The 19,768-nt window shown below is 40.1% G+C and overlaps 1 protein-coding gene across 7 annotated transcripts in view; it reads right to left on the reverse strand.

Annotated features, from left to right (window-relative positions):
• Positions 1-19,768, reverse strand: part of DOCK7 (dedicator of cytokinesis 7) — a 223,108-nt gene that overhangs the window by 169,607 nt on the left and 33,733 nt on the right. For all 7 annotated transcript variants that reach the window (XR_012785763.1, XM_075557038.1, XM_075557029.1 and 4 more), the window contains exons 3-7: positions 10,138-10,313; positions 9,886-9,954; positions 4,264-4,393; positions 3,964-4,176; positions 3,510-3,595 (exon numbers count right to left, since the gene is read on the reverse strand). Coding sequence is in view for 6 of the 7 variants with exons in the window: in XM_075557038.1 (XP_075413153.1) it covers positions 3,510-3,595; positions 3,964-4,176; positions 4,264-4,393; positions 9,886-9,954; positions 10,138-10,313 (674 nt within the window). In the remaining variant the exon portion in view is untranslated. The remainder of the gene's footprint in view (positions 1-3,509; positions 3,596-3,963; positions 4,177-4,263; positions 4,394-9,885; positions 9,955-10,137; positions 10,314-19,768) is intronic.

Raw genomic sequence — 19,768 nt, forward strand, 5'->3', positions numbered from 1 at the left:
TCTCCAGGGACCGTTAAACCACCTTGACCCTAAAGCTTCATGCAACCTTGTTTATTTAATTGGGGTGATGTTTACTGTCCGGTTACTTATTTCACTGACCTTGTTAGCCTCCTTCCAGAGTTAGAACATCCCTGCTGATTAAGCTTCAAAGAAATTTTTACTGTAAGGGAGGAAACTGTTATATTTTGGATTTTTGACAAACTAAATGTTAAATTATGTTATATTTCTATTATTGGTTTTCCCTATATCAGTTACATGTTTGGCTGCTAACTGTAAGGTCAACAATTCAAATCCAGTAGCCACTCCGCGAAAGAAAGATGGGGCTTTTTAAACCCATTAAGAGATACAGTTTTAGAAAGTCACAGGTGCAGTTCTACCCTCTCCTATGGGGTCACCATATGTTGGCTAGATGGCAGTGAATTTGGTTTTTTGGTTTCATATAAAATGTCTACAACAGACAAACCCAGAAAGATAGAAAGGAGATAAGTGCTTGCCAAACCTAAGTGGAAAGAATAAGAAGTGATTGACAATCAGCAGTTTCTTTCTGAAGAGATGAAAATATACTGGAATAAGATATTGGTAAAAAGTCTCTGGGCGGAATAACTTACTGGGCTACTAACCAAAAGGCTCGAATCAAGGATCGAGACCCTCCAAACACCCCACTGGAAAGGCCGTGGGTCGATCTAAAGCCAGTCACCGAAACCCTACAGAGCGCAGTTCTACATTGTGCCGCACTCACTGAGTGTGTCAATGGACTCACAAAGACTCACAGTCGACACAATGGGTTTAGAATGCTTGTGACATTTTGAAGCGTCTAAAAACCTCCGACCTGCACAATTTAAAAGGTAGATTTTATGGTATATAAATTGTATTACAATAAAGCTGTTAAAAAATAAATAACAGATCATAAGTAAGAACTGATAGGAGACTGAATATTATATCTTTAAAGAGGTGTTTTAATCAATTTAACTAATATATAAAAGCCTTAGCTTTGGAAGAAAAAATATTGTCTACATTATCTATACACAGAAGTAAGTTACTTTCTGGGAAAGCTCTAAGAATTGAAATTTATTTTTTGTTACATAAGAACAAATAATTAGCTTAAAATACTAACATGACATCATAAAAGCAGCCTTTTAATTACTGATTTACAAGCTGTGGTAGTTAGGTTTTTGGTTGATTTTTTTTTTACCAACATGGCACCTATAAGAAAATATGTCTGGGGGACATGGGAGAGGTAGAAGTGGGGGGAAAGGACATGGTATTAACAAATAAAGGGACAAGGGAACAAGTAATCCAAATCGGTGGTAAGGAGGGTGTAGGAGGTCTGGTAGAGCTTGATCTAGAGTAAGTAACCGACAGGAATTACTAAAATCCAAATAAAGGCTGAGCATCATAGTGGGACAAGAGGAAAGTAAAAGGAGGCAAAGGGCATTTATAGAGGTCTACATAAAGACACATACATATGTAAATATATTTATATTAGGATGGGGAAATAGATCAATGTGCACATATTTATAGGTTTAGTATTAAGGTAGAAGATGGACATTGGGCATCTACTCAAGTACTCCCTCAATGCAAGAAAACTTTGTTGTATTAAATTGGCATTCCATGACCCTCACCTTCGTGACAGGATCACTGAAGTCAAAGCGGTTGCATAGGCAAATGTGGCAAAGAAAACTGATGGTGCCTGGCTATCAAAAGATATAGCATCTGGGGTTTTAAAGGTTTGAAGGTAAACAAGGGGCCATCTAGCTCAGAAGCAACAAAGCCCACATGGAAGAAGCACACCAGCGTGTGTGATCATGAGGTGTCGAAGAGAACAGGTATCAGGCATCAAAGAACAAAAAATCAAATCATTTTGAATGAGGGGGAGTACAGATTGGGGACCAAAGACTCATCTGTAGGCAACTGGACAACCCCTTACAGAAGGGTAAGCGGGAGGAGACGAGCCAATCCAGGGACAGTGTAGCAACAATGAAGCATATAACTTTCCTCTAGTTCCTAAATGCTTCCTCCCCTCCACTCTCATGATCCGAACTCTACCTTACAAACCTGACTAGACCACAGGATGCACACTGGTACAGATAGGAACTGAAAACACAGGGAATCCAGGACAGATGATCCCTTCAGGACCAGTGGTCAGAGTGGCAAAACTGGGAGGGTAGAGGGAAGGTAGGGTAGAAAGGGGAAACTGATTACAAGGATCTACATATAACCCCCTCCCTGGGGGATGGACAACAGAAAAGTAGGTGAAGGAAGACATCGGACAGTGTAAGATATGACAAAATAATAATAATTTAGAAATTATCAAGTGTTCATAAGGGAGGATGGGGAAGGAGGGGGAAAATGAGCTGATACCAAGGGCTCTAGCAGAAAGCAAATGTTTTGAGAATGATGATGGCAACAAATAATACAAATATGTTTGACACAATGGATGGATGTATGGATGGTGAAAACAGTTGTATGAGCTCCCAATAAAATGTTTTAAAAGAAAATAAGGATGAAACTTAACCTATCAAGTCAAAGCCTAAAGTCTTCACTTGAAGGTGTGACTGAAATGTATAACTCTAAAAACAGCAGTTCTCAACCTGGGGGCGAAGGACCCTCTCACAGGGGTCGCCTGATTCTTAACAGCAGCAACATTACAGTGATGAAGTAGCAATGAAAATAATGCTATGGTCGGGGCTCACCACCACATGAGCAGCTGTAGTAAAGGATCGTGGCATTGGGAAGGTTGAGAACCACTGCTCTAGAAGCCTTCCCCTCTCTCTGCTTTCACCTGCCTACTTGCTGGCCACCCTAAAAACTGCTGGGCCATGCAATGTTTCCACCAACATTGGATCCACATGACTTTGCTCCCACTGGCCTGAGACAGTCCTGTGTTCTGCATCACTGCATGTGACCGCATGACTTGGAAGAGGGACTTAAGGAATATCACTGGAATTAGGCACTTGAGTTGGGCTGGGATTGCAGGTTTCCTGATATATAATTACTTCTTCATATAAAGCTGTCTCATACAGTATGTGTCACTGAATTTGTTTCTCCAATCAACCTGGTCTAACACACAAGCTGAATACAAATGTGACATACATCATCTCAATCATAGTAGATTAGAAATAAATTATTTTTTTAGAAAGAAAGAAAATATATACTTCAAAAACAAAGCTTACCATGTAACAAATTAAAAATCAACTCTTTTAAGAAAAGGTAATCTGTCTTTGTATTTCTAATGCACAGAATAAGCCCTGGTGAATCATAGATTTCACAGAACATCAGTCCATTCTTTAACATGAATTGTTCAGCCTTGACAAAAAGTTATTTTCACCTGTAAGCCCAAAATACTTTAAACTCAGCTTCTTAAGTTTAATGGCCCAATAGTATTTTAAATGATTTACAAGACTATTATTTTTCAAAAGGACACAATACAAATTAAGATCTACTTGAATTGTTATGCTCAAACTATCACCACCGAAAATAAAAGTCAAATAAAAGAAAGAAGGACTCACTTGAGTGATAAACATTTTACAAGAAGTCTCTGACCAAAATGTTCTTTGGGTACATCAGGAACACTAAGTCGTTCTATCGGTTCTTCCTATAAATTAACAACACCAAAATGAATGTCCTTATCAGAATCCATGCCTTTATAATGTATGTGGGAATTCATCTTCCCAATCTCATACTTTTCATTCTTACCATTTAACATAAGAAAAACTAACTTATTTATACACAAAACTAACTAGGTTGTAAGTGTGCTCAATTCACAGAAGTTAGTCAGTCATTAGAAATGAATAAATTCAACAGTATAAAAAGTCTACTTCATTTAGTGAAACAATAGCAATATTTTAGTTAAGGTGTATTCTCGACAATATTATACTTGTAAATCTACTACACATAATTCATCATCCAATTTCTATCATCCTAACTATCTAAGCAGTATTTGCTTCTTGGTGTCTAATTTACCTCATCTGGTGATGGATGCAGACCAAAGAGTTCCTTGTGACGGTTTGCTTTCCTTTGTTCATCATTCTGATGGTCGATTTCTTCATTTGGAGTTCGATCGAGTAAGTTGGGAAGCAGAGCATCAGGAAGAGAATTTTTCAAGTCAAAAATACTGCAGGCCCAGCTACCTCTTGGAGTATCATCTATTGACATTGAACGTCTTTTAAGATCATCCTGTCAAGCAAAACATTAAATACATTTTTCAATTCAAAGATATGTTTTGAAATACCTTCTTATAATTATATTAAAAGAAAATATTACTTGTTCATCCTGGTAGTTGTTGCCATCTGGAGCTTCATCAGACTCAAAGACTTGTTTGGGCAAACCCTTTTGCCTTTCTTTCTGTTTATCTAATGTATTAGGATTAAATCCTGTTCCCAGTTTGTGATACCTATTTAAAATAAAGAAATTAATTCATCTCAATTTTGAAAAATTCTCACTTCGTAGCATTATTATATAGTAAGTCAACTGTTTTCCACTATTGCTTTTTCTCTTTTCACAATTACCCTGTTCTAGGTGGAACTTTACAGACCAAATTGGATTTCCAGTTAACAATTTCATACACAAATTGTGCTTTGACATTGATTAGAATCCCCACAATGTGTCAGAACTCTGACCATCTCCAAACTTCCTTCCATAGTCCAACTTCCTTACCTACCCCCCATCTACCTTCTCACCATTGCCTTGGTGTAATTGTTTACTGTTCATAGTCCAGAATGGTTAATTGTTTAAAAGAGGCATTCCTCAAAAGTGTTGCTATTTATTTTACAGGCCAATCTATTCTTTGGCTTAAAGGTCACCTCAGAGAGCACCTCAGTTCCAGATTACACGGGCAATAGTTTTGGGGATTCTTCCATGGGGCATTTGTATATACTACTCTTCAGCCTGGCAGTGTAGTGGTTACCAGTTGGACTGCTAACCTCAAGGTCAGCAGTTCAAAACCACCAGCTGCTCTGCAGGAGAAAGATGAGGCTTTCTTCTCTAATAGCTACAGACTCGGAAATTCCCAAGAACAATTCTACCCTGCCCTACAGGGTCACCATGAGCCAAAATTGACTCCATGGCAGTGAGTTTCGATTTTTTTATTTTTCCTTCTCTCTACCTAGTACACTTTTTCTTCCTGATATTCTCAAATTAATTTTATCAGGAAATCTTTTCTACTTATATAAAAAAGAGAATTTCGTCCTTCTTCTTGGTCTTCCTGTCTTCCTCCCTCACTTTATTTTTCTCCTTAAAAGTTACCTCCAATCTATTTATAATATGTTTATAAATGTTTATCTATGATTGGTTGCCCTCATCTCCCACCAAGAGCAAGGAACTGGTGTTGTTCACTGATGTCTCATCATTACTTAGTATAGTGTCAGGTATGTGTCTGACACATCAACAGATATTTGGTGATGGATCTCTTAAGACAGCGACTGAATTAATCATGACTTGGGGCATGGAGGGGACGTTGGGAGGAAATGAGAAATCAACAGTAATGGGTGCAAGAAACAAGAAGACATTCCAAATTTGACTGTGGTAAACACTGCACATCATGCCTTCTTAATCAGATTAAACTATTACATTATATGACATTAATTATATCTCACTAAAACTATTTTCTTAAATATGTATTTAGTGAATAAACATTTTCTATCCTTTGAATCTTTGCTAAATTATGCAAGAGTTTTGTAGCTTCATTTTATAATTCACTAACTCTTCAATGACATATACTCTACTAAGTCTATTTATTGACTTTTGAAAATATTTTTCATTGACCAAATTTTTTTATTTTCTAAAAATAACTTGTTGATTTTCTTTCACATCTCTTTGATGATATTAATTATACTTAGGAATCTTGACCTATTGCTAAATTACTGTATATACTTGAATATAAGCTGACCCGAGTATAAGCCGAGATACCTAATTATTACCTGGGAAACCAGAAAAACTGATTGATTCAAGTATAAGCCTAGGGTGGAAAATGCAGAAGCTATTGGTGAGTTTCAATAATCAAAACAAATGAAAATAAAATTACCAAAAATTGAGGCATCAGTGGGGTAATGTATTTAAATATTTATTTTAAATAAAAACATAAATAAAAGGACAACAAGTCATTTAACATAAGTAAAACAGCACAGTAAGTGGAAAATAGGTTCAACAAAAACAATAAGGTATCAACAATGATACCTTAAGAGTACTCTTCCCTGACCTCAATCAGCAACCAAGGTAAAATGTAAAGAGTAAAAATCATTCAAAACTGGATTCCTCATCATCATCCGTATCCCAAAACAGAGCTTCAGCTGGTGTGAGGTCATCATAGATGCAGTCCTCACTGAGATTGCAGTCATCACCATCACTGCTGTCATTTCATACAAAGCGCAGTCTTCACTGCCATCCATAGCATTATTAAGACTACATTTCTGGAAGGCCCGTCGCACCGTGTCTTCTGGAATGTCTTCCCATGCATCTCGAACCCACTTTGCTATTAACTCTATGTCAGGCTTCATGAGAGTTCCTCCTATTGTTAGTTGGGCTGGACCAGATGTGAATATACAAACATTGAAAGCCCTGCAGTGTCAGCGGGGCTTTGAATGAACAGCAGAGAAACGGCAATCACCCGCAAGGTAACAGGCACTCACCCGTTCCTGGGGTGGAGGGGGGCAGCGGGGGCCCATCGAGATGCTACACCTTGCTAAGGTACCACTGACCCGTGTATAAGCCTAACCCCAGGAAAAACTCGGCTTATACACAAGTATATACGGTAACGATTTCCTAAATGGTTGTTTCTTTTATTTGTGGTTTGGTAATTCTCTTTCAGTGAGAATTACAGTCACCAAGTAGAATCAAACTCATTGCAAGCTCTTTAGAAGTAGGAAATTGGTTTTGTTCACTGTCATCTCAACATTACTTAGTATAGTGCCTGGCACATCAATATTTGGTGTTGGTTCCATGAAGACAACACCTGGATGAATAATTACCTGGGGGTGTGAAAGAGGAGGGGGAATGGGAAGTCAATAGCAGGGGTACAAGCAGGAGGAGAATGTTCCACAGTTGATGTGGCGATGACTGCACATCTGTAGGCTAGCGCAGATCTGCACCCATTGGCTTCGGTAAAAGAGCAGTCTCATCTTTCTCCCATGGAACAGCTGGCGGGTTCTCACCACCGACTTTGCAGCTAAACAAACAGCTGAACATATAGCCCACCAAATACTTAGCAAATCTGGATTCTAAACTCATCTTTAAATTTGTATTTCCCATGTAGGTCCAGAAATATTGCATCTGTTTGCCCCAGGGCACAGTGGTAATGAGAAAGAGTAACTTCATGTCAGGATACAAAAATCAACCCATATCTACTCTTCTGGGGATGAAGATTCCCTCTTCTTCTATGGTACTGTCAACTACCCCAGGTATTATTCTCTCAACTCAAGCCCCTCTAAGTATTATTCATAACAAAGGCAGACATCTCTACTGTCCCTAATGTATATAAGTTATGAAGGGATTTCAAAGAAACCAAATTCTCCAAACAGCTGCCCCAGGTTCGTTCCTGTATTCATGTTTCTGGGCTTAAAGCCCTACTACAGCTTTAGTATAAATCTCCTCCTAATTTATAGCAGTGGGTTTTATTTTCTACTCCAGGCATATCTCATTCCTTGTAGTCCGGCCTTTTGTCTTTCATGTATCATGGCACTTAATAAATCATGTCCAGTGTAACCAAAAAAGCTATGAGCTTTAGAATTTGACACCCCGAGGTTCTAATTTTGGTGGCTCCCCTTGTTATCTTGAGGGACCTCATTGAAGTTACTGAACTAATATGAAAACCAATCTATCTTTTAACTAATCCATCTTACAGCACATAGTAAATGCCCAACCCATAAAAATATACCTTCTCACCTAAGTTAGGACAGCGACCCCATATTAAAATTAAACAGTGGATCCTATATTTCTGAAGTCAATACACTTTGTAGGTAACCTCTTTTTATTAACATTTCTCATGAGTTTCCAACATATATATATATAGATAGATAGAGATATAGATATAAAATATTTTAATTATGTGACAGAGAAAATACTTTTCTTCAGTACGCTCTAAAATCTGGGTACGGGTATACTTATCAAAATTATGAGTTTATAAAAATAGTTATTTTTTATAAAAATCAGCAGACTTCATTTGTTGACACTAAAACTAGAAATCATATCAGCAGAGTGATGCTTAGTATAACATTAAACCCAGTGAAACAAGACAGAAACCATAGGGCAAAACAATAAGCAATAGATGCATCATTGTTGCTCTTGCTATTTAGCAAAATTCTTCCTTTGAGAAACTGTAAAGCTGTAACAGAGTCCTTCACTACTATTGCCATGATGCTTCCTATAGAAATAGAAAGCTGAGAAATGTCAGTATAAAGACCTTTCTTCAGTATGCAAATGAGAAAAGAAAAAGTAATTTTGTTTCCTAATTTGATTTACATATTTCTTCTTTTTTTTTTTTTATTTACATATTTCAAAGACATACACTGTGTGGTAGTTACATAATCTGGTGTCAATTTGGGTCTTGAGAGGATCAAGAGTGAAGGGGTGGAGTCTAGTCTGTCAATCAAGTCACAGCCAATGAGGTATCTCTGGGCATGACCTTCCCCTGAGCATTCTGGGGAAACTCTGGTATTTCCTTCTAGGAGATTGGAGAGACACACACTCATTACTTTACTCCCTGGCCTGTGATCATCCTGCATTCGGCATCATTAGAGTGTTCGTGAGTCTAAAAAGGACTTTAGATATTGGTATCGGACATATGTGCTAATAATGGACTTATGGGCTTAGACTAGACTGGATGGGGGTACTTTCTTAACGTACTGTTAACGTTTATATAAAACTCTCTCTTAAACACATATACGTGTTCATGGGTTTGTTTCTCTAGTCTAACCAGACTAATACACACTGAGAAATAAAATTACTTTGCAAACATTGAGCTAATATGATCTACAGGTCCTTTAAGTTAGTTAATAACACATACGAAGCTTGACCTGGAAAATCAACTATCAAACTTAAGTTGTACTAAACTGTATTTCTCTGAGGAAAAAAAAATATTCAACAATATCCACCCCTAATTTCCTAGAAAAATTTAGATTACAAAATCACTCATAACACTCATTATTAATGATCTATGATAATACAAAAATACTATACCCATAGACTTAATAGTCAATAGGAAAAATAAATAAAAGTATTTATGTATAACTGCCAATGGGGAAAAAAAGTCTACCTATAATAGTTTTTTATGCTTATTTTACTTAAAAATTACATTCAGGTGCTTGCTTCGGGGGCACATATACTAGCAGGGCCCCTGCGCAAGGATGAAATGCAAACTCGTGAAGCATTCCAACAACACCACAACATTCAGGTCTTTGGTTTGGGGTTAATTCATCTAAGGAACCTGGGTAGACCAGAAGGTTGACTGTTGGGTTGCTAAGTAAAAGGTCACTAGTTCAAACCTAACTGCTACCTCACAGGAGAAAGATGAGGCAGTTTGTTTGCTCTGTTAAAATTAGTCTTGGAGATATTGAAAAAAATAAAAATAAAAAAATAAAATAAAATTAGTCTTGGAAACTAATGGGTAGTTCAGTTTTTCCTCTAAGTCCAAATCTTCTCAACAGTAGTAGCTTTATTATTAACCTACCTTAATATATTTACCGATCAGTGAAAGAGAGGAAGTCCCTCAATGAGACAGAGTGACACAGAGGCTCATAACAATTGTGAGCATGGCAGAAGTCCAACCAGTGGCGGGTTCTGTTGTTCACAGGGTCCCTAGGACTTGGAACCGCCTTAATGACATCAAACAAACAACCACAATGCACTTACAAGCCCTTATTATTTAAATTTAATAATATACATATAACTTACTTTCTGATCACAACTGCCCAGTCTTCAGTGTAGCTTCTTATACAGTCTCTAACGTGTGGATCCATCTCACTATTTTAAAAGAGAAAATATACTGTAATCTACAAAGAGCAGCACTGATGCTTGTGATTTTGTTTGCGGCAATTCTTGTTATTGGATTAGTAAACTATGCTACCACAAAAATAGGATCTAAATAAAATAGTGGAAGGTAGTCTTTATATATAGACTACCAAAAATAGGTAAGTCGCTCCTTACCTTTCTTCCGGTACAGCTGAAACAAGGGTTCTGCAATCCCTAGGACTATAAACAACCTCAACGTCATCTGGAGGAAAGTCAGCCAAGTCCCGTAGAGGCCCAGCATCTACAGCTAAAGGATGAGCAATGAGGTAATCTTCCAAGTCCACGGGGTCCACTGCTTCGGTAAGGGGTACCTTCACAAAGCGGTATCGGAAAAGGTGTGAGAGGTAAACAAGAAGGAGGCATAAGTATTCTATAACTTTGAGCAGGGAAATTTTTTTAAATAAACTATATTTCATTTAATTCTTTCGAAAAATTCAAGACATCCAGTCAGAGGCACTAAAGAAAATATAAGGTGTTGGCCTTCTTACATTGCTTTATGCTTGGATCAGACTCTTTTACTGTATCACTTAATTTCCACAGACCTCTCAGACAAAAACAGTGAAAACAATGAACCGTTTTATAATACTTTAAAGCTCACAACATGCTCATTGGGGGATTTTAAATATTATTATATATTTGCGATTTTCACTGGTAAATTTCAACAGTGGTGTTACTTTATTTGTAGTTACTAGTGATTTGTCCTGTTAAAAATACATAGCCAGAAGACGACAGGCCCCCAAAAAAATCCCTCTCAAAAAGACAGTCACATCCTAATCTCTGAAACCTGTGAATACTACTCTACGTGGCAGAAAGGAATTCCTTACAGATATGACTAACGATGGAAGGATTATCCTGGATTATCTATCTGGTTATGCATTGAGTAAAATCACATATATCCTTAAAATGAGTGATGTAGTTGAAGTTTAGTGTGCCAACCTGGCTGATAGGCACATGTGGGGTTAATTGAAGGGCAGCGAGATTAATGGCTCAGTGAGCCTCGCCTTACTAGTTCTCGGGTCTCTTGTTCTCTGATGGTCCAGACCAGGGTGCAGCTGCCTTAGCCAGTTCCCTACTTCACCTGGCAAGGCTGACTTCCTGCAAGACATCCCTGAGGAGAAATCACACGGAGCTAGCCCGATGCAGCCCTGGGTGCTGGAACAGCCATGTAGAGACCCGGGACAGTACTGAGATGCTTACACATTCACTGATTTGGCTTTCCTCCTGAAGTCGGCATCATTGCGTGTGTTTTGTGAGATGGAGGAAGACTTTGTGGATTGGTGTCAGACATATGGCTAATGTTGGACTTGTGGGCTTGGGCAGCACTGGGTTGGGATGTTTTCTTGATGTGCACTTACCCTTTATATATAGCTCTCTCTTATACATATGAGTTTCTGTGGATTTGTTTCGCTAAAGCACCCAGACTAACATAATGAGGCAGAGGGAAATTTCCTACTACAGATACAAAGAAAAGGCTAGGTGAAGATAGAGCAGACACAGATTTGAAGACGCTGGTCTAGAAGACAGAAATGATGTGGTCAAAAGCCAAGAAATGCAGGCAGCCACAAATCAATTTCTCCTAGAGCTTTGGAATAAGTATAGCTAGAACTTTCCTTTGAGGCAAGGACGTGATACTTTGCCTCAGGTATTCTGGACATGTGTCAGGAGAGATCAGTCCTTGGAGAAGAACATCACGCATGCATGATAGTGGTGGAGCATCTAAAAAGAGGAAAGCCCTAGAAGAGATGGATTTACACGGTGGCTAGAGCAATGTGCTCAAACAAAAGCATCCTCAACCATTTGAGGATGACACAGGACCCGTCAGTGTTGGGTCGCTATGAGTTTGAACCAACTCAATGGCACCTAAAAACAAAAGGGCCACCAAAGAGAGTGGAGCCTGGCCAATATCATATCTTGATTTCAACCAATAATACTCATTCTAAGACTTCTGGAATGTAAAGCTGTGAGAGACTACATCTGTATTGTGTTAGGACACCTGTTTACAGTAATTTACAGCAGCCAAAGGAACCCAATACACAGACCTTACCAAAAGTATCTAGATCTGCAATGATAAAACATTCATGAAATTCCTTAGCCAAGGTGAAAAGATACTTTGTTCTCTTTTTTAAAAAATAGTATTGGCGTATACTTCACATCTAATACAATTTAATCTTCAATCCTAGTAAGAATATTTGTGCAATCATCACCACAATCAATCTCAGAACATTTTCTTCCCTTCCTCATTGTTGTCAGCTGTGTATTTCCCCTCCCCCTCCTCTGCCATGCCCCTATCCAGTTACTGTCTCTATAGATCTCCCCATCCTGAATTTCTCATATTGAAAATCATATAAACAAAGCACAATCATGAAAAACTAATGCACAGCGAACAAAAAACCCAACAATAGTGAGTAGCCAAAACGGGAAAATGTCAATCAAAGAAAAAGCAGAAAGAATTAAAAACAGAAACAACTTTAAAATGGGTCAGAAGGAAGATTATATGTTAGGGCATTACATTTTAACCTAGCTACATCTGCAGTAATCGACTCTACAAGGCTCTCTGTTAGACTATTCACCTCCCATGACTATGGTCAGAGGGACTCACCAGGCACAGTCCATGTGAGGAACCTGAAAAATAGATTTTAAGCTTCTACTGTCCTCCACTACTAGGTCAGTGGTTCTCAACCTTCCTAATGCTGTGACCCTTTAACACAGTGCCTCCTGTTGTGGTGACTCCCAACCATGAAATTATTTTCGATGCTACTTCATAAACTGTAATCTTGCTACTGTTATGAATTGGGCGACCCCTTTGAAAGGGTGATTCGACCCCCCAAAGGGGTCACGACCCACAGGTTGAGAATCGCTGCACTAGGTGCCATCAATTTTAGGTCTCTTGTTGTTCCTTATCCCTGAATTTATTGGCTCCTCACACCCTCCTCTCTGATGTCGCCCAGAACTGCCAGTCCCATTGTTTTCTCCTCAGGATTGTTCATCCTACCTATCTTATATAGACAGGCAGCACAAATCAAAAACAAACAAACAAGAAAAAAGCCAATAGATAGTTCCAGGTCTGTCTGCTGACCCTTACGCATGTTTTCCAATCAAGTCTGAGGAGGGGCCAAGTCAGCGGTCTATTTTCAGGATTCCTCTGAGACTTGGTTACTTTGCTCCCGGTGCTGCCCTGTTGCACTTCCTTTGTGTTTCACCGCTGTGCCTGGAGCAGCCAGGGCTCACTTTCCACACGGTGTCTCCAGTGCTGTCGCCGGAAGCGCTAGGGGTCAGTGAGGAAATGTCGTGCCTCGTGGTGGGGCCAGCCCTACAGTACACTCTGTACAGTGGCTGCTCTGAGCAGGGATGCCGAACCAGGGACTTGGTGGGCCATGATGAGGCTCTCGTTCTCTCTCTCTTTCTTCCTCTTAGCTCGCTCCCATGTGGTCTGGAAAGGCTCATGCCCCCTCTCCACTCCCCCCACTGTATCTTCAGTGCTGTCCTCTGTATTGCCTTCTTCTGGGGCGGGGGTCCACATAGCTCGGCTTGGGCCTGGCCCCGTGGTCCTCTCTGTTAGTTAGCTGTTCCATGCCAGTGTGTTGCCCTCAAGGCTTGGCACTGTGATGGGGCCCAGTCTCTCACTCCCTTTCCTGTGGAGACATAAACAATAGCCTCCCGGAGGGTGGATTAGGACCTTTACTAAAGGCCTCTCTTGACACAAAAACACTTTGCTCTAATAACCTGGCACTCTGACATTCACCTTCCCAATACGATCGGCTGAAGACAAAACAGGTACATAAGCAAATGTGGTGAAGAGAGCAGATGGTGCCCCAAATAAGCCCATCCGGAAGCACGCCAGCCTGTGTGATCATGAGGTGTCAACAGGATCAGGGATCAGGTTATCAAAAGATCCGAAACAAACAACTACACTGATGCGAACCAAGGAGGTTTGGAGTGAAGACCCAAAGCCCATCTGTAGACAACTGGATATCACCCCACGGAAGGGTTATAAGGAAGGGCTGATGCAACCACGGTGCAGTCTGGCACTGATGACTAGCATATCATTCCTCTAGTTCCTGAGTTCTTCCTCCCCACCGCCACTATCATGCTCCGTTCTGCCTCACAAACCTGGCTAGACTGGAGAACATGCACTGGAACAGAGAAGAGCTCTAAACACATGGGATTCGGGACGGATAAACCCCTCAGGAACAGAAGCAGGAGTATTGCTATCATGAAGGTAGGGGAAAGGTGGGGGAGGGCGAAGGGGGAGAAAAGGGAAACCCATCACAAGGTTAGATATATAGTACCTCCTCCCCCAAAGGGGACAAATAACAGAAATGTGGGGAAAGGAGACAACAGTGTAAGATGCGAAATAATAATAACAATATATAATTGATCAAGGATTCATGAAGGTGGGAGGGAAAAAAAGGAGCGTAAACTAAGGACTCAAGTAGAAAATGTTTAAGAAATGATGATAGAAACATATGTATACATATGCTTAATACAATTGATGTATGGCATGTTATAGATTTTTTAAAAGTCTGCTAAGAGAAAACATAAAAGAATGTTTTCGGAACTTGAAAATAGGCAACAGTTTCTTAAGCATGACTCATAAAGGAATAATCACAAAAGAAAATGTTGACACATCAAGACACTGTTAAGAAAATACCCAAAGCTACCCTAAGAGCACATATTTGTAAAACATGTATTTCACAAATGCCTAACCAAAGCCCAAAGTCGCTCCCATCAAGTGAACACTCCCCCACAGCAACTGTCCAGGACAGGGGAGAACTGCCCGTGGGGGTTTCTGAGACTAACTTCTTACTGGAGTAGAAAGCCTCATTTTCTCCTACAGAGCAGCTGGTGATTTCTAACTGCCAGCCTTGCAGTTAGCAGCCCAATACATAACTACACAGCCAGAGCTTTGTCAACGAAGCACTGTTACCTAGAATATACAAAAGGGCTGCAGGAAGCTCATGGAAAATGGAATTAAGAGATAATGGCACTTTTCAACAAACTTTCTGAACCCACTTTGTGTTGAGAAGTTTGACATCTCAACAATAGAATGAATAGGTTTTTAAAATGGACTAGGGATTTCACAAGGTAAGAAACACTACAAACTCCAAGGACATGAAAACGTACTCAACATCAAAAGTTATCAGAGACACTCCCAGTTCTGGAAAAAAGGAAAAACACTTTCCCCTATTCTTCCTGCCAGGTACAATTAAAACCCTGAACATTATCACAAAATAAGCAGAAAACTGGAATGAGGGAAGGTTATAAGAGGGCAGACTAGCTAGGGATCTCAAGACTCAAAGAATGCTAGGGCATTACGTTCCCTGAATTTCCATTTTACCTTCTCTGTCCCTAAACTGGAGTTGGAGAAGCTCACCCCCTAGCAAGGCCTCACTCCCCTGCAAAGGGCCAACAAAAGCCTATCCTCCCTCACTGAAGGAGCAGGCAAGGAGTGAAGGTGTCATATAGGCTTCACACTTTGGGCCAGTGTCCGCCTATGTCCTTTAACTTGTAAGATCTGACCTAGCTCTCAGTAGCTAGGAGCAGAGAAACGGTGCAGCAAAGAAAGCCACTATTTGAAATCTTGAGTTGAAAGATTGTCTTTTACTGATCCAATTGAATCCGTTAAAGAGCTGTTTGTACAAGAATGCTGGAAGGGAACAAAGGATTGGCTATTAATTCTGACTCAGGGGCCCTGTAGGACAGGGTGGAACTGCCCCTGTGGGTTTCCAAAGCTCTGTTTATGGGGGTTGAAAGTAGCATCTTTCTCCTGAGTTGTTGCCGGTAGTTTCGAACTGCCGACCTTGCGGATCACAGCCTAATGCATAACCACTGCCACAAGAGCTGCTCACCTCAACTCAACATAAAGGAAACAAAAACCCTCCTATCTGGGCCTGTAGACAACATCATGATAAGCAGAAATAAGACTGGAGTTACTAAGGGTTTCATTTTCCTTGGATCCACAATCAACCCCGTGGGAACAGCAGTCAGAAAATCAAACACGCTGCTTTGGCAAGTCTGCTACGAAAGGTCTCGTTTAAAGTGTCGCCAAGCAAAATTTTCACTTTGAAAACCACAGTGTGCCTGATCCAAGCCATATTATTTTCCAACTTTCTGTATGCACGCAATAGCTGGATAATGTATAAGGAAAACCAAAGGGAAAATGATATATTTACATTATGGTATAGGAGAAGAATACTAAATATATCATTGTTGGCCAGAACAAAGAAATCTACTGTGAAAGGACAGCCAGAACACTCCTTAGAAGTGAGGATAGAAGGCCTTGGTCTCATGTTACTTGGGCGTATTATCTGTCCCTGGAGACTCAAAGGGACAGGAAAGCAGAGGAGACTCTCACTGAGATGGAGTGACACAGTGGCTACAACAACGGGCTCAGATAGTTGGAGGGACGGCAGAAAAATAGAAACTGCCATCGAGCAGACTCCGACTCAGAGCCACCCAACAGGGCAGAGAAGAACTACGCCCTTCAGGTTGCCCACACTCCTTAAATCTAAGGGTAGACAGCTTCAGCTTTCTCCCGTGGCGGGTTCACACCGCTGACCTGTGGTTTGCAGATCATCGAGTAACCCACTTTGCTATTAGCGCTCCTAAGGTTGGCACAGGACCCAAGGAGGAGTTTGTTTCATGCTGTTGTACACAGACTGGAAACTGACTCGATGGCACCTAACAACAAAGGTGAAGAGCTCAGGTGACACCACTGGTAGGTGCTCAACTACTAACCAAAAGCTTGGCACTTCAAAACCTACCCAGCTGCTTTGCAGGAGAAAAACCTGGAGATCCGCTTCCACAAAGATTACAGCCAGGAAATGTTCATGGAACAATTCTAATCTGCCACGTTGCTTGTTATGAGTTAGAAGTGACAGCGCACAACAATAATCACAATGGACAAAGACTGGCAGAAGAGAAGTGAATACAGCTGTAAAAAGGGAAACATACTCTTATAGTGACAGAATTATTCTATTTCTTAACTGCATCACCATTCCTGGTTGTGATAACATAATTTTGCAAAAGGGTGCCACTAGAACAGAATAAGTAAAGAGAATACAGGCTCTGTCAAGTCTCATAACTGCTCTAAATCTACAATAGTTATAATTAAAATAATGGCTTTTCTTGCAGAAGAAAAAGCAGAGAAATACAAATTAAAGCCACGATGAAATATACCTACACATGCAACATCAGAGTTAAAACTATATATTATCCCTACCAGGAGCCATGGTGGCATAGTGGTTACATGTCAAAGTTATAGATTACTTAGTTAAAGATAAATTAAAGATAGTTAAAGATTATTTTGCCAACCTGGCTGATAAACACATGTGGAATTAATTGAAAAGTGGAGCGATAAATGGCTCAGAGAGCCTCACCTTTCTAGTTCTCGGGTCTCTTGCTTTGTGATGGTGGGACCAGGGTGCAGCTGCCTTAGTCAGTTCCCTGCTTCAACTGGCAAGGCTCACTTCCTGCAAGACATCCCTGAGGAGAAGCCACATGGACCTACCACGATGCAGTCCTGGATGCTGGAGCAGCTGTGTGGAGACCTCTGCCAGTGCTGAGATGCTTACACGTTCACTGATTTCAGCTTTCCTCCTGCAGTTCGGCATCATTGTGCATGTTTTGTGCGATGGAGGAGGACTTTGTGGCTTGGTGTAGACAAATGGGCTAATGTTGAACTTGTGGGCTTGGGCAGCACTGGGTTGGGATGTTTTCTTGAAGTGCACTTACCCTTTATATAAAACTCTCTTATACATATGAGTTTCTGTGGATTTGTTTCTCTAAAGTACCCAGACTAACACAAGCTGCAAACCACAAAGTCAGCAGTTCAAGCCACCAGCCAGCTCCTAGGGAGAAAGACAAGGCTTTCTACTCCCATAAAGAATTATAATATCAGAAATTCACAGAGGCAGTAATAGCCTCACTATGAGTCAGAATTGACTCGATGGCAGTGAGTTTGGTTTTTTATTATCCTACCAGATATTGTCAGGTATATGAACAACTATGACTCTCATTCACCACTGATAGAAGCATGAAAAACATGAAAACATATCCAAGAAGCTCAACAAGTCCCATGTAGGACAAACTCAAGGAATTATAAATCAAGAGTCTTCCAGAGATGGCAGAGACATGTTGAAACACAGTTTGTTTGTTATAAATCCATGCATCTATGAACTGAAATCCCACTAGCAATACTTTTTTACTTTTATGCATGACTAGTTGCTTCTCTTGCCAATTGTGTTTGATTTTAGTCTGTTCAATTTTAAACTGTCTTGATGTATAGCTCTTTTTACTCCCACCAAAAGACCTTCCTTTTCTCAATGGGTCTGGGCAAGAAAATGGTGAAGATACTAATTGGATTATATGATTCTGCTGATTACTAACAGGCTTGTGATTACATCTTCCTAGGTATAAAATCAGCCCCAGGGGAAGGGAAAGCATCCCACTACCACTGAAAGAGAAGAGCCAGCAGTGGAGAGTGTTTTGGATCTGGAGATCGCCATGCGTTGAATCTCCTTGCTCCAGAAAGACAGGCTTTGACACCAGAGTAGTGATACAAGAGCAGCAACAGACCTAAACCCAGAGCTGAGACAAAGTGGTAGACCTTCCAGCCCACAGAGCAAATAAAGCTGAGTGTTTTGGGGTAGAAGGTTGCTTCAGGGAGCTAGTGTGCTTCTGGGCCCTTAATTGAGGGAGTGGGTTTGCTGACCCACATGCTGGAGCCAAGAAACTTTGGGCTGAGGCTTACAGCATAGTGTCATGTCCTTTGGACATTTATTGGCAACCCTGTAACAGCTTTGTGATATTGCCCAAGCAGGACAGGGACCAAGTTGAGACACTGAGGACCAGAGAGAGGCCTGCCTGTGGGCACAGCAAAGAAGACTCTGTCCTAAGGGAACAACTATACCATCAGCATTTCTCATTTGAGTAGTGAGCTATTAATTCCCCCCAAATAAGCTCCATAATCATAACCTATCTGAGTGTGGTCACTGCTATGAATTATCTAACCCAGTCACAGATGCACAGGAAGGATTCTTGGTGTAAGAACAGGGCAAAAGGGGATGGAGGTTGGAAGCCTGTCTGACCTCTGCCGTGTGGTCATCAGCCTTGGGAGCCAGGGGAGGTCAGATGTGGCCCCACATCATGTTCGAAGTATATGAGATAAAATCTCACCATCCTTCCTTCTGAGAGGCATTTTGGTTGTACATTTTCCAAAACAGACTTTTTGTTCTTCTGTCAGGATTCTTTGCTGACACCATAGTTTTAATGTATCAATAATATATGCTACTGGAGATAAGTTGCTATCAATCAAACTACATTGCTATAAATTTAGGTTTTTAACTTTAATATTCATGCTAACCACTAAGAAAATAACTTTAAAAAAATTAAAACCCATTCAATGTAAGTCAATTATGACCCACAGTGACAAAACAGGGTAGAACAGAATTGCCCCATAGTTGCTCAGGATGTAAATCTTTATAGAAAATCAGCTGGCACAACAAGATATCAAGAAAGAACCAATATAGTATTCCAGAAAAAAAACACTCAAACACAAAAATAAATCAGTATTGAGAAAGCAAAAGATGTAAGACATGCATAAATTGCTATTTTAAAAGGTAAATTCTTCAATATCAGTAATTACCTTAAGGGTAAATTGATTCATTTCAACTTTAAAAAATAGTGATTGGCAGAATGGATTTCAAAGAGACATGAGCTAACTACATACAGTTTACAATAGTTCCATTTTAGATCCCAAACCCAA

Source organism: Tenrec ecaudatus, chromosome 1, assembly GCF_050624435.1.
Source record: "Tenrec ecaudatus isolate mTenEca1 chromosome 1, mTenEca1.hap1, whole genome shotgun sequence".
NCBI classification, from domain to species: domain Eukaryota; kingdom Metazoa; phylum Chordata; class Mammalia; order Afrosoricida; family Tenrecidae; genus Tenrec; species Tenrec ecaudatus.